General features: G+C 40.0%; 1 protein-coding gene across 2 annotated transcripts in view; it reads right to left on the bottom strand.

Annotated features, from left to right (window-relative positions):
- Positions 1–16,113, bottom strand: part of MS3_00004315 (uncharacterized protein) — a gene marked incomplete at its 5' end in the record, with an annotated part of 45,521 nt that extends 29,408 nt beyond the window's left edge. Inside the window, 6 exons of one of the 2 annotated variants that reach the window (XM_012938776.3) lie at positions 1,085–1,131; positions 1,852–2,215; positions 3,499–3,587; positions 9,902–9,952; positions 15,794–16,005; positions 16,064–16,113. In XM_012938776.3, the coding sequence (XP_012794230.2) occupies positions 1,085–1,131; positions 1,852–2,215; positions 3,499–3,587; positions 9,902–9,952; positions 15,794–16,005; positions 16,064–16,113 (813 nt within the window). Of the gene's footprint in view, positions 1–1,084; positions 1,132–1,851; positions 2,216–3,498; positions 8,100–9,901; positions 9,953–15,793; positions 16,006–16,063 lie in introns of those variants that run through there. The other variant, XM_051212219.1, reaches the window with a different exon arrangement.
- Between the last annotated feature and the right edge of the window lie 316 nt (positions 16,114–16,429).

The raw sequence follows: 16,429 nt of genomic DNA, 5'->3' as shown, positions 1-16,429 counted from the left end.
AAATCCCATAGTGGTAGAGGTAGTAAGAGTATAAGCAGTAATCGGAAAGATTAGGGTTTGGAGATGTTATTCAAGGAGTATAATCCAGTGAAATAAATTTGGGATGAGAAAAAAAGAGACAAGGAGGAATAAGGAGATCAAAATTTGAGAGAACACAAAGAGTGTATGCACCTGAGCCATGCCATTCAGGGTCTCTAACCATCGGTTGCTATCACCTCGCAGTCCCCAACCAGGTAGTCTACACCTACCAACATGACTCAATCCACTTGTCAGTGACTTCATGGACTTGTGCCATGTTTTGGTCTGGCCATCCCTAACTTTCTTCCAACCTACTCCTATACCACTGAACATCGCACGTCGAGGCAGTCGGTGGTTGGGCATACGTAACACGTGTCCCAGCCATCTCAACTGATGAAGTTTCACTACGTCATCAATCGATTTGCCATCCTTACCTAGTACGCGTTTCCTAACAACTGCGTTACTTACTCGATGGTCCCAGGATATACGAGCAATATTTCGAAGACACCTATGATCAAATACTAGTAACCTACGAATATCCTCTACTCTTACCAGCCATGTTTCACTGCCATAAAGTAGAACGGAACGAACTGCTGCACAGTAAACACATTCTTTGGTTGATAGACGGATATTTCGCCTACGCCATAAATGACGCAAGTTGGCAAAAGCTAGTCGAGCCTTTTGTATCCGTGCTGAGACTTCGTCACATACCCTATGTAATACCATCCATCAACGAACATAGTATTCGTATATTATATGTCGTGAATGGAAGGCTAATTACAACAACAGAGCTTGTTTAGAGTGAAGAAATATTTGACAATATGACTATACTATTTATTTTGAGTGAAGAATTGCATAGAACATCATCGTATATGGTTCTACCGTATTTTTCTTAGGAGATAATACCCTTATATGAGTTAGCTAGCACTATCATAATTAATAGGTTTGAAAGAAATACACTTTTTCCTTAAAAGTAAATATTATTTTATCATAACAAATAAACAAACGTGATAGATATGGAACCAAGAGAGCATGTATTTACGGAATTTTTAATGAAAATACTTACATTATTTTTTGTATTGGATGTCGGCGTAAAGTGTTTGTCTGATGTTTCTGAAAAGAATAAGGTGGAACATATCTGAAGTAAGGGTCAATTATTCGTTTTCAAATTTCGTGACAGTCATTAAAGAGCAACGCAACTACCCTGAAGTTTGAGTTACTCACTACTCATCAACAGCTTCTACAGGACGTATCTGTCGGGCCTTCAACTACCAATGAATTTACGGTTGTTATAGTTAGATTGAAAAGCGAGAAAGAGCAGTCGACTGTGATATAGGTTTTCTCAAGATGGCGGTATTACAGTGTGAGCGACTGCTCTGACAATTAGTTTCTAGTTGTAATTCACAAGATAAACTAATATCTATGGTTGGAGACTAGATGGTGCGATACAAAATCGGACGTAATACAGCAAACTTTTCCATTCTTTATTTTCCTCTAAATTATGAGTTGTAATATTATTTCATATATTTTAATATTGTATTCCCTATCACTTAGTATTTTGCTATTAATTTAACTAATGTTTATTTCGTTAATTTTCTCACTTGTTGTTCCAATGTGAAGTATGGCAACTTAGATCGACGCACATTTATGTCAAATCCTTCGTTGCTTATGATATACTGACTGGTCTAGGATTTGATTCTACGTATGGACGTAGGTGATCATTAGTGGATCGTGAATTACGATGAATTATCTACTAAATGGTTATTGCTACATCATGACTTCTCAACTGATGTCAATTTGTGAAGAAAATCATTCTCAAAACTTAGGACTTACGATTTGATTCTTTTTCACATAAACCAATGATTTTTTCTAGCTTTGGTGGCTTTGAATTATCTTTGCATGGTTGAATAGTGACAGGAAGACGAGATGGGAGTGTATTACTTGTCCCAGAAGATAGATCTGTTGCTATGGTTGTAGGTCTGTTTCCATTATTATCCCACACAATAGGAGTGGAACCGGTGGAAAATGTAGAGATTGAACGCATGTTTTGATAGGTCGGTCTTATGAATGCTTCACCACATTTATGACGCACGCCACCTTGACAACGACGATGAAGTAGAAGACGACAATTAATACATTTAAACCCTTGTTGTCCCAAACCCCATATACGTTCCTTACAGTAAGCACATACGGCATTCTAAGATGAGAAAAACAACGAAAGATATATATTAATTAAAATGGCATAAAGCAAGTTATATCTGCTGACTAGATCGGAGTAATTTATTTCGGTCGGTCAAAATGTTTCCGTTACCCATTGAATATGTGAATAGTCATGGTGAGTTGCTCTTTTAAAACAGCATTCTTTGTTGGGACGCTAAATTATAAAAAAGAAGTAACCTAGAGAAGAGTAATACACTACATAGAAAGATACAAATGCCACGATCATTCGAAGGCACTCCTGAAGAGACAATGTTACTACTTACTGGATGATGTTATGAAGGATGATTTTGTGGAGAAACAGAGTTTGCAATTTTTTTAAATAAATGACTGCTATACAGACAGATTAATGAAATACAATAATACGAACTAGCTGATCAATGACTACTCGTGTGACCGATTTATTTACTTAAACCTTTAGACAATAAAGAATCTCTGAATAATAGATTGATTCATTTGGGAAGTTAGGACCAAAAAATAGATAATTTTATCAGTTGTTGGATATCACTACAATCAAAGACAATGACTTTTGTTATCTGAAATGACAATGCCCTGGGTATCTTTAAACATGTGCATAAATTTGAGTAGGTGCAACACAATCAATAGGACACTCATAAAAATTTTGTTCGGGTATTAGTTATAACAGAAACATCTTCATAGAAAGATTTTATTTTTTATTTCAACACATAAATATTGGTATAAGAGGGCACCAAATAAATATGCGCCACACCATATTTGTGTGTGTGGGCTGTGATACTGCCCGGGTGCCCAGACCGAAGCAGGTGGTTTTCTTAGGGGGCCACACCCCGAGCCTTCAACCCAAAGGTCTGACCCACAAGGCAGTGGAGCATCGTGAGGAGATGCAGTCCCATGGTAGCCGGTGACCAACGATTGGTTCATACGCCATTTGTTCCCGCAGGATACTGGAGCCGGCGACCATACCACGTTGAAAGCACCGGTTCTCATAGAAAGATAACCAATCATAACATAGATTCTGGGCCAAGCTGCCATACTATATTAGTACAGTGTGATGGAATTAACAAGACGAATCCCAAAGGAGTTGAAATAATAGTTGCATCAGTAGAAGGTTAAAGGATAATACACTGAGAATATTATTTCAAAAAGTATATATGAGGGAATATTAAAAATTAAGATATAGAGGAAGATAAAGATTTAGTAAATTTGAGCTAGTGAGATCCATTATGAGCTGTGTCATGTTGGTAACTGATAAAAAGCAATCCTAAAAAATACTAGTGAATTTACCCGATTAAATCGTCTGGCAGCAAACTGATGACCATGCAATAAATAAAATTTCTTTTTCCATCGTTTAGCACCTCTTCGGTACATATTAACTGATAAACAAAACATAAGAGGACAAGAGAGTAGCGAGTAAGTGAAGTCAACAAATTATAGCCTCAAACTAACAAATTACAAAACCTGTAGGTGGTAAATTCGATCCTAACTAGGAATGATAAAAGTACAACTCATATATGCATACACACCAATGTAATCGACTATTAACCAAACCATATGTATGGGAGTTGATGATGTTGCTTGGATATCCAAACCTTGGTAAACAAAATGAGAATCAAACTCTTGATCTAGATGTTGAAAACCAAGTACTTAAACCATTTCTATCACTAGTAATATTTGCACTGTTATATATAGTTCTTACTTAAAAGCATATGTATCTAGTCAAGTAATATTGATCACTTTTACAACCGCACTACTGGAGACATATGTAAATGCGTAAAAATTAAATCCAGAAAAATAAGTGTATAAAACTACCAGCTGAATGCTAAGCATTCTTTACAAATTATATGATTCAAAAAGTAAGATTTTATGTTCCTCATTATGGATTATTAGTGAACAAGTGTTTTGTTACCATAAAATAGTAATTGCCCCCACGATACCCGTTGAATTTCATAAAATAAAAGCGTAGAGACATCGTAAACAGGTGCCTTAAATAGCTGAGTGTTAACTTCGTTCGATATTATAAACAGAAAATCCCGGTAAGCCGTCTTGTTGTTTTCAGAGACATTTAAAATCTGATAAGAAAATGAATTCATACCGTTTAAAGTTCAATCGAAGTAAAAAAAATAGCTAAGGTTAATTCCAAAAAAACTATATTTTACTCCTTACTCACAAATTTTACAATTCATGCTTGACTTCTCATATCATGGAAGTGACTTGATTTGTATTTAAGCCAATTACTAATAAGCATTCAGAAGTTCAAATTGATAAGGTGATTTTTGCGAACTTGAGGATAGTTTTTAGTACTGTTAGGACTTACTTATTTATTTGAAGACATAAATATTGGTACAAATGGGCACCGTATACGTATGCGCCACACAAGTCACTTGAGTTGTGTGTGGGCTATGATACTACCCGACTGCCCAAACTGAAGCAGGTGATTTTCTTAGGGAGCCACACCCGGAGCCTTCGACTTAGAGGTCTGATCCATAAGGCAGTGCAGCAACGTCAGGAGATGCCGTCCCATGGTAGCCGGTGATAATTAATTGAATCGTACACCATTTTTTCCCCAGGATCCTGGAGCCCATGTGCACCACTGGGTTGGAATCAGGGTTTTTCAGCTCACTGAGTGAACTTTCCGCGTTCTCCAACCCTGTTAAAGCGCCGGAAATTCGCTTTTCGTAAACAACACCATGACCACGAGAAGGCAGTGAGTAGGACTTCCCTGACAGTGGCTGTATACGCGTGGTTATGTGAGGGCGTTTCGAAAGAGAGAACTGACTCTCCCCACCCTCGGCCGTACCAGGGTATTTGAGGGCAGTCTGACTGTAAATAAATCATATGAAAAGTGGTGTTTCTAAACCATTTTAATTTGTTTTCAGTGTCAAATAAATCTTCCTCTACTGTTTTCGTGTTCACGATTCCCAGTACTAAGTATCAATTCAGTTAAATATTCCACAGACTCAACACCGACGTTTAGTGTTTTCTTAAACTTCATCTAAAAATTAGTCAAGAAAATATTTTTTTGAAATTACCATTTCAAAAATTTTAAATAGCTGTCATAAATTTAAATATAATGCTCTGAAACATATGTCCTCATTAACTGGTCATCATTGGATATCTTAAATTGTTTAATTAATCCCTACTAATTTCATATTTCATCATCTTTGGTACTAGCTGAATGTACATGCTTCATGTTTTATTTCTTTCTTTAAGTTGCTGGAGATTAGATTGAAGAGTTATTTTAGATAGTGAGAACATTTGTTATGGGTAACTTTGTTGATTGTCCTCTCAATTTCGTAAACAACACCTTAACCGCAAGAAGGCAGTGAGTAGAACTTCCTTGGTAGTGGCTGTATACGTGGCCATGGGAGAGCATTTCGAAAGAGAGCTGACTCTCCCCACCCTCGGCCGTACCAGGGCACTTGGGGGCACTTTTGAGACTAACATTTGCTTAACAAGAAAACCCTTATCAAATTGGCCTAAAATATTGATTGTGCTGATCAGAAACGTGAAAATCTAGGGCATTTTATCAGCAGTAAGATAATATTTTAAAGTCATTATACATGGACAACTTCATATCAAAGTAAGTTTGTATTACTATTATTATTACTTCACTATTTGAACACTGGTAAACACTAGTACAAGAGGGCGCCAAATACATATGCGCCACAAAATAACAATGAGGTTGTGAAAAGATAGAGAAACGAAAATGTGTACAATAAAAAGAACAACGAACAGAAATAATTGTATGAGTGAAATAATAATAATGGGAGAAACGGTTCAGTTAGCCAGTGTACAACCCGAAAAAATTCTTCCAGTTAAAGTTACGTCCACTTTTTATGTAGAAAGTAAAAGAAAAGTTACAGCAGGATCGCTACTAACTTCCACTCTGAGCAATATCCGGTAACGTTCCTAGTCACTGTGTCACACCATCTCTAGGACCCCAACCAATGAGTCGTGCAGGACCAACAGAAGCCAGTCCTGTACAGTTTTCTTTCATACCACGACACCATGCCAGACACTGGCCACCTCCCTGCCTTTTCAACCCAGCCCCAGCGTCGGCGAATAATCCACAAAGTGTAATTTTCTGAGACGAAACTCGTAGGGCATGTTCAAGTCGCCAAAGTCGATGTTTCAAGATGGTGACACCGGTTGAATCATCATCTTTGTTCCCGAATAGGAGATGCCGAACCTCTGCATTACCAACATGATGTTGCCACTAGGTGTCAGCAATCCTTCGGGGACAACGATGATCAAATGCAGAGTCGTCTAAAATCCTCAACTCGGTGATTTGCACTTAGAAGATTCACAGAACATACCATACCCATGGACACTAATTTCCAACTGATTATGTGCGGAATGCATGGCTTGAGTATCATCCTACAGTCAGGCAATATCATCCGCATACTCGAGGTCGAAAAGTCTTTCTCCACACAACAGATCCACACCACCATTACGTACATCCATCTGCGCTGTTTCCAGAACGTCATCGATAGCAAAGTTGAAAAAGGTTAGGCAACCCCGCCTAACCCAACTGCTTGAATGAAACAGTGGAGAGAGGTGTTTGTATACAGGGGTTTCCAAGATGTCAATAAGCTTCTCAGGCACACTCTTTTTCAATAGACAAACCCAGAGAACAAACCTGTCCAACGAATCGAAGGTGGCCCTGAAGTCAAGAAACACAATGATTACTGGCCTATGATAAGTATGACGGTGTTCTAACATTTGGTGGAGAGTGAAGACATGGTCAATATATCATCAACCATAACGAAAGCCAACATTCTGGTGGGTTGACACCCTTGAACCTAGCTCGGTTTGATATTTAGTTGTAACACAAGCTGCAACCGATTTGGAGACATTGGCCCATTTGGGGCGATGAATTTGTTGGCAACTGAAACGCAAACAATCGGATGATCCGAGTGCAGACAGTTACTCTAAAAGGAGGTTCTTGTACACAACCACAACAGCGAGCTGAAAGCGATGTAACCAATCTTGAGTCCAGGCTTGCAAAGCAGAGGGAGAACGCCAGGTGGCACATCAGCGATGACTATCCCGATAGTGGTAGCCAGAAATATTTATTTATTTATTTGAACACATAAATATTGGTACAAGAGAGCGCCAACATATATGCGCCACACAAAACAATGAGAATTCGAAGAGAAATAGAAAAAAAGAGAACAATAACGAAGAGATTGGTGTAAGGTAGTGTGGCAGTAATGACGGAACGCAAAGTTACAATCGGAAGAAATCTTTCAGGTAAGGGAGACACAACCACTTTTTATGAAGAAAGTAAAAGAAGGTTACAGCAGGATCGCCACTGGCTTCTATTCTGAGCCATATCTGATAACGTCTCTAGCCACTGTGTTGCACCATCTCTTAGACCCCAACCAGGGAGTCGTGAAGAACCGACAGAAGCCAGTCCGTTGCAGCTTTCTTTCATACCCCGACACCATGTCATGCACTGACCACCTCTCTGCTTCTTCCAACCAGTCCCAGAGTCGGCAAATAATGTACGACGTGGAATTCTCTGGGACGACATTCGGAGAACATGTCCAAGCCACCGAAGTCAGTGTTTCAAGATGGTGACACCAATTGAATTATCATCTCTGTGCCCGAACACACGATGCCGAACCTCTGCATTACTGACACGGTGTTGCCACTGAATGTCAGCAATCCTTCGGAGACAGCGATGATCGAACACAGAGAGTCGTCTAACGTCCTCAACTCAGAGACCAGGTTTCACAAGCATAGAGCAAAAGTGCTCTCACCGACGCGTTGTAGATCCGACCTTTTACAGCCAGACTAACATCACGAAGGCGCCGGAGGTGGCCCAGATTGGCATAAGCCGCTCTGGCTTTCACTATTCGTGCATTGATCTCATCACTTACACCCCCACCAGCACTTATGCAGCTACCCAGATACACGAACTTCTCGACTACGTCTATCTGCTCACCATCCAGGGTGAGTACAGGATTGGAATCCTACCAGTCTTGTAGAAGTACTTTGCACTTCGAAGGTGCAAAGCACATACCATACCTACGGACACTGATTGTCAACTGATTAAGTGCGGATTGCATGCCTTGGGCATTATCGCACAGTAAGACAATATCGTCCGCATACTCAAGGTCGAGAAGTCTTTCTCCAGGCAACAGATCCACACCACCATTACTTACATTCATCAGAGCTGTTTCCAGAATGTCATCGATGGCAAAGTTGAAGAGGAATGGTGAGATTGGGCAACCCTGCCTAACCCCACTGCTCGAATGGAACAATGGAGAGAGGTGGTTGTATGCCCTCACTCTGCCTGAGGTGTTTTTATATAGGGCTTTTAGGATGTTAATAAACTTCTTAGGCACACCCTTCTTCAATAGACAATCCCAGAGAACAGTCCTGTCCAACGAATCGAAGGCAAGAAACACTACGATTGTTGGCCTTTGATAAGTATGGCGGTGTTCTAACACTTGGCGGAGGGTGAAGATATGATCAATACATCCTCGACCAGAACGAAACCCAGCCTGCTCCTCGCGAGTCAATCTTTCTCTGGTTTTGAACAACCTACGAAATATGACGGAGGCCAATAGCTTGGACGCAATCGGAAGTAGACTTATCCCCCGATAGTTGTTACAGGAATGACGTGAACCATTTTTAAAGATAGGGACAACTATCGACTCATTCCATGACGTTGGTACACTTTCTAGTTCCCAGAGCTTTGTAAACAACACAGTCAGTTCCTTAGCCAGAAAGTCACCACCATCTTTAAAAAGAGTCGGAGGTAAGTCATCTGGGCCCGGTGATTTGTAACACTTCAAGAGTTGGAGTTCCTTGCGGACTTCCTCCTCGTTTGGTGGATCAGTCGTCACCGGCCATGGAGGGCAGGACAGTCTGACCGATGTTGCCGGAGCAGCAGGCCAGTTGAACTGCCCTTCACAAAATTCTGCCCATCGTCCAAGACGTCGATGGATGTTAGTGATTGGCATCCCATCATCCTCGCAGATTGTTTCACTCACACCAGACTTCTTGCTGCCAGTGGCTCGGATGAGTTGGAAGAGCTTCCAGTAGTTACCAGATGCAGCTGCTGCTTCCAGCTCATTAGCACGCTTCGACCACCAGGCTTCACGGTCCATCGGCAATACGAACGACCCTCTTCTGTGCCTAGACGTACGACTTGCGTATTTGTCTCCGGCTTGCACCACATCTGTCGAACGCACTTTCTATAGAACACTTAACTGGTGGTAGAACTCATCCTTGATCGCATCCGGGCTGCAGTCTGTCGGAGCATAGGTGGAGATGACAAAAAGACGATGTCATGGAGCCCCCGGATAAACGTACGCGAAACGAGCTTTTTGAAGAAGCAGGTGGAGAGCTAATCTGCAGTACTTCACTATAGTCTTGAACATAGGTGTCAGATAAATAAAAGACATTGATGTTGAGACTTTTTAAGGATGTACCCAATCCTATCTAATGTCCGATCTGCATCAGTGTGCGACTATTGAAGGAGGGTCTTATTGGGGAATATTGAAGTAGAAAATTATGGTTGTCAACTAAATTCAAGACAGTATTTTAATAGGTGAAAAAGTAGAGCCTTCAGAGAAGTCACTCATATTTTCAAAAGAATACGATTTTTCTCAAATACAATCAGTATGAAAGGTAAATGCTTTTATAATATGCAGTTGACAATGAAAACACTTACTATCTTCGCCAGGACAGGGTTTACCCGGTTCACTTGGAACTCCACTAAATACTAAAACAAAGTAAATGGGAAATTTATGAAGCTTAACTGCAAAGTTAGAATTAGACCAGGTACGCTTTATAAATCATTTACGAACAAACACCGCGATAATACATCATACACAAAGTATCGATGGGATATTTACGGGTTTAAAACCACGGAAAAACCTTTCTACATTTGAAATCTCAAGCGAATCGGAATTTCATGCCTCTATTAGGATTATTGATTTTATCCATTAGTAATTTTCCGAAATAGAAGTGTATTGTGTTCACGTTATTTCACTTATAATTCGTTTTTATTCGCTTTTGACATCAAGATTATGACCATTTAGTTCAGCAATCAGTAATAAGTGATAGTTTTGACTATTGTGTTCAATATAATGATCTAAGGAGCCTACCCAGGCAACACATTTTACAGAAATAATCACGTCTTCGTTAAATGTAGTTAATGAATTTATAAATATGGACAGGAAATCGTCCAAACAATCTTTCGTCAATTCTACTAATATGTAAGAATTAATAAAATCGTGAACTCATGATTAAACATCAACTTCATTGACTATAAGAAAGTTAGTCAGTCAGCTACAACGTAGGACCAGGCACATATATGCATCAGTCCGAGTTCCCACACTTCATAAGCACAAGGTAAACACGAGATTTATATATATATATATATATATATATATATATATATATATATATATATATATATATATATATATATATATAGAGAGAGAGAGAGAGAGAGAGAATTAATTCGTAGAAAGATATGAAGCGATTTTAATCTCTTAGTTTAAGGGAAGACACAGAGTGTATACACCGACTCCATTGTGATCGATTCTGAGCCATGTCACCAAGAATCCTCAACTATTGGTTACGATAGTCACGCGGACCCCAACTAAGTAGTCTGCATCTACCAACATGGTTCAGGCTAGAAGTTTGTGACTTCATGGACTCATGCCATGTTTAGGTTTGGTCGCCCCTAACTTTCTTCTAGCCATCCCCAACACTAGTCAGCATTGCGCCTCGTAGTAATCGGAGTTCAGAAATATGTAACACGTAGCCCAACCATCTCAGTCGATGAAAATTAACAACCTCATCAACTGATTTACCATCATCACCTAATACCCTGCGTCTAACCTTACTATTACTTACCCGGTGATCCCGTGGTCCGGCCTCATAAGGATCTAGAGGTGACAGTGAGTCATGATCTTAAAACGACGGCCCATTGCCGGGAGGTCGCAGCTAAGGGGTTTCGAATCCTCTGGGCTTTAAAACGGACATTCACTAAGTTAGATACTACCATGTTCACCACAGTATACACATCCTTAGTGAGAGCTAAGCTTGAGAACTGCGTTCAGGCTGCAAGCCCCTGTTTAAAAGGTGACTCGGACCGGAGCATACTAGAAAAGGAATAAGATAGGCCGTAGGCCCTCTGTCCTTACTACACAAATCTGAATCTTGATTTCATTGATGGACTAGTACATTCAGATTCAGAGTGCACCAAAGCAATCATGCATTGAGCATGTTTTAATCCAGCCTATGTCCCGCTAACACCTCCCCTTTGAGCAGATTCGTAGGATCTGGTGCTAGGGTCCAACTGCAACTGAGTGACTGGCTTGTGCTTTCGATTAGTCCATCGTCTAGGCAATGAAGAATTATCACTTTTTCCTTGCACAGAGACTGACATGTCTGTTCCCGGCGTTTTGATTTTTCTTAAAAAAAAGTATGCATAACTTTTAATTCTCCAACATTCTCCTCCTCCGCGAAACAATGTCGGATCCTTATATCTCCAAGTTACAAATAATAGGACTTTATTTAAACGACGTTTCTCGCATTGAATGTCGGATCCACTAGAAACGACTAGATGATAATGAACGACCTTTGATTTGAGGTCAAAGTTTAATTCTTCTGAAGCATTACTTTCAAATCCATTAGGAATTTCATCAGTGGATAATGGATCATTACGGAAATCATCATCTAACAAAATTAAATTAGACTTTTGACCATAATTTGACTCAGCTGATATATTTTCCTGATTTTTATGAGAAATTTCATCAAAATAACATGCATTGTTCTGAGAACCCATGTCTGATACATTGTCATTAGAAATCGGATAAGCTGATTCAATATAAGTTTCTGTCTCACAATGATTTTGAGTAACATTCGGTATAATTGGGTTCGTTGTGTCACTGCAGTTATTTTCTGAATACGAGTCCCCATAGCTTTCTTGGCTAATATCACGTGGACCATAAATTTGTTCTAGCTGAAAGTTATTTTCAGAGCTAGACAGGACCAGTAGTGCTTCATTCAATTCTGGACTCCGAGCTTCATCTACAGGGTCTGGCTCTTGATAATCTCGTATTGCCACAACTTTATGAGCATTCAGCACAGGATTTTCTTGCTGTGAGCCGGAAACGTTACAAATATTACGTTCTGATTCAGGTATAAAGGGATTTGAACCCTCCACTAGATATGCTTCTGAAATGTCTGTTACTGCATCATAAACAGATTTCTTATTTTCTGGTCGAGTGAAAAGTGTGCTCAATAGTTGTTGTTGCAAGGCTAACAACTTCTGCTGGTGCTGTAATATTAACCGCAACTGTTCTAAAGAAATCGCCATTTTTCTTTAGTTTTTCCCCGTCGCCACTGTTATAATCTCTTTCTTCTTACGGTTATGACCCAGCTATTCCTATTGCTTAGTATTCTCGGACACCGATTCACTCGACAAGTCCCCAAATCAAAACACGGTTGAACAGGAAGAGATTATATTCCAAATAACAAGGTTAGATGGAAGTCAGAAGCCAGTAGGAAGCACAATAGAGAAAACGTCAGTATATTTATAGTTTTTACATGAGAAGATTCTAGAGTATTCTCCAACTATCGACTAGTGCTGATTGGATAAGAATTAGCCAATCAGAGTGCACCAAAGCAATCATGCATTGAGCATGTTTTAATCCAGCCTATGTCCCGCTAACGCATATGTTAGGACGGGCCGGCGCAATTGTTTGACAAGCAATCTCAGCCATGAATTTGAATAAGATGACTGCATGGTCACTTCTCCCAAGTGGTGGGAAAAAAGCCGTTTGACCAACGTCATCACCGTGTGTGAAGACTAAATCTAAAAGAGAAGAGTTTCTTAAGTCGTATCTTGTGGGATCTCTAGTGTGTTGGAATAATGCTAGTCCAATCGAGGTTTCTAACAGTTTGGAGTCGAACGACGATATGGATGACCCTACTTCTAAGTTAACCCAGTTTATATATGGTGCATTAAAGTCGCCTACTACAAGGCTTTTACCGTTGTTACACCAGGACTTAAGTTTACTAAGGAGAAAATCGTCCGCTACACATTCTGGACTGCGATAAACTACAACTACTTCAATATCTTGCCTTCGGCATTTCAACTTACATCTCACCAGTTCACATGTCCCTGAAACATGTGCTACTGTCTCAGCTAATCTTACGGTTAGGGTACTTTTCGTGTACACAATAACCCTGCCTCCCCTTCGGTTTAATCTATCAGCCCTACTGGTTATGAAACCAGTCAATTGGATTTCACTATCTAATACTTCTGACGTTAACCAAGTTTCCGAGACAGCGATAACGTCCGGTTTTTCTTTATCCACCACTGACTTCAGCTCCGCCATTTTATTTAGTAGGCTGCGAGCATTTGTGTAGCACACTTTTAAGTCTGTGGAGAGCTTTCCCTTGCCACCCAGAGTGGCTTGGGGATCGTTTTGCTCCGAACTTTTACAATCTGAAAACCCTTAAGAACGAGGTTTCTTTCACCGTTTCGGCGACGCTCGTTTATTTCCGCTTCTGCAGCTCTTCTCTTAATACGATCAGCTAGGCTGAGGTCCACACGGACATATATTCCGGATCCAATCAGTTTACGTGAATTACTTAGAACCAGGTTCCTTTCTTCCACCGTGTTGAATGTAACCTTTAGGAGGCGGTTTTTCTGAGGACTTTCGGAATCCACCTTTTTTCCTATTCTATAAAGCTTACAAATACTGACTCCTGAAACTGTATCTGGGAGTAGTTTACTTAAAGATGTCTTAATATGATTGAGATCATGTTCAAATCTTGCCTTTGGTTCAGTATCTGAAGATTCTCTTATCTTATGAAAAATGACTGATCTCTCAGAGAGATCTGTCTTTTCACGCGGTGAGGATTTTTCTTCTGATAACATCCCTTCCAATGTCTTGCTGACCAGCTGCGTTTTGCCTACAGCCTTTTTCCTCTTATTTTTTTTCTTACCGAAGTCCATTTGTCACCACTCAGAACAGCCACACCTGGACTATGTGGAACGGTGACAGTTTTATCCGGATCTTCTATTTCGACTTGAGGTGTATGACTGCCGATGTCAATATCAAGCGACACTTCATTTCTCGTTAATGTCAATGGAGATTTCACGTTCCCGTCAACGGCAGTCAGGTGTTTAATGGGTCCAGTAGCAGCACTTACTACACTGACACATTCTTCATCGTCAGTGCTCCTGTTATCAGTGCTTCCGCCATCGTTTTTCTTGCAGGCCAAAGCCAATAGGCCCATAGCCTCCTGTATTAGTACCTTTTTATCCGTACAGCAGAACATACAAAGCCAATGCGAGTTAGGCTTCGAGCATCTTTTGTAGGCCGTCGGACTTAGTCGTGTACACATTTTGTGATACCATTTTTTAGTCGTCACACTGCATTCCCTCCTCAACGGAGAACAAATAATTTGGTTGCCCACATTTGTGAGTCTTACCAACCATTGTAATTCGATTTAAAAGGTTTAAAAACAAAAAATGATAACAACGTGAACACAAGTGTTAGTCAAGGACAAAAACAGGTACTCAGGACAAAATGTAGCAAAAAATTTCAAACTTTAACCAAAGAACTCTTAGTTAAAGTAGACCAAGAATGCTTTTTAGTGCAATAAGTACCAAAAGCAAGTATAATCACAACAAGTACCAAAATCACTGCCCCAACCAAGTAGTCTGCATCTACCAACATGGTTCAGGCTAGAAGTTTGTGACTTCATGGACTCATGCCATGTTTAGGTTTGGTCGCCCCTAACTTTCTTCTAGCCATCCCCAACACTAGTCAGCATTGCGCCTCGTAGTAATCGGAGTTCAGAAATATGTAACACGTAGCCCAACCATCTCAGTCGATGAAAATTAACAACCTCATCAACTGATTTACCATCATCACCTAATACCCTGCGTCTAACCTTACTATTACTTACCCGGTGATCCCGTGGTCCGGTCTCATAAGGATCTAGAGGTGACAGTGAGTCATGATCTTAAAACGACGGCCCACTGCCGGGAGGTCGCAGCTAAGGGGTTTCGAATCCTCTGGGCTTTAAAACGGACATTCACTAAGTTAGATACTACCATGTTCACCACAGTATACACATCCTTAGTGAGAGCTAAGCTTGAGAACTGCGTTCAGGCTGCAAGCCCCTGTTTAAAAGGTGACTTGGACCGGAGCATACTAGAAAAGGAATAAGATAGGCCGTAGGCCCTCTGTCCTTACTACACAAATCTGAATCTTGATTTCATTGATGGACTAGTACATCATAAAACCAGTGACTTCGCAGCTGTAAAGTAAGCCTTTAAGGGTAGAACCTTATCAAACATCACCCAAGTCATTGACCATTTGCTAAAGAATGCCTATTTTAGCTTTTCAATAACATTTTTGCCAAGTAAATTCTAAGACGATGTCTATTTGACGTTAGTTGGCCACTAAAAGCGTTCTTAACTCACTGCATATACATCAACATGACAGTGACCGAATTTACCAGAGAATATGAAGTGAAACCCAAACAATAGTCAAAATACTGTCTAAAAAAGTACACAGGAGAAACTTACCATGAACTGTTAGTTGCCATTCTTTATTCAACTCGTGAAGTCGGAACGCCTCTTTTAATTCCATTTCTGAGGAAATAACGATAGGATCGTGTTCTTCGTCGATCCATTTTATTGTGAATGGTTGATCTTTGGTGAAACTACACAATTCTCGGACTTGTTGGTCAATGACCTGAAGACTAGCTGACAACGGACAGCTCGTCACCATTGCAACACTTTACAGATCAGGAGGATAAAAGTGTTAATAAAACCATAAAGATATTAGGAACTTACGAATTATGTATATACTTGATTTGAAGTGTATTTGAGTTTAGAGAGGACATTGCTACTAAATATGGGGAAACCTCAAATAGTAGCGCAAAATGTCGAAAACCCGGCCAGTGAAGTATTCACTTAAACCTTCTGATTATCCAAATCTGATAAGCTTTTTTGATCCGTAAAGTTTGGAAACGTAGATCTCGAGTTATATGATCTGTTCAAAAGGGTTCTAAGATTGGAGAAATGAAGATATCTACTAACTAGTACCTGGGAGCACGATTTTACTGATATTCATATAAGACCTTATGCGTCCATAGGAGATAAAACCAAGCAAATATCGGACTTAACTTACAACTGTAATGGTAAAAAAATCCCCGAAAT

Source organism: Schistosoma haematobium, chromosome ZW (genome assembly GCF_000699445.3).
Source record: "Schistosoma haematobium chromosome ZW, whole genome shotgun sequence".
Lineage (NCBI taxonomy): Eukaryota > Metazoa > Platyhelminthes > Trematoda > Strigeidida > Schistosomatidae > Schistosoma > Schistosoma haematobium.
This window is presented reverse-complemented; position numbering and strand designations above follow the sequence as displayed.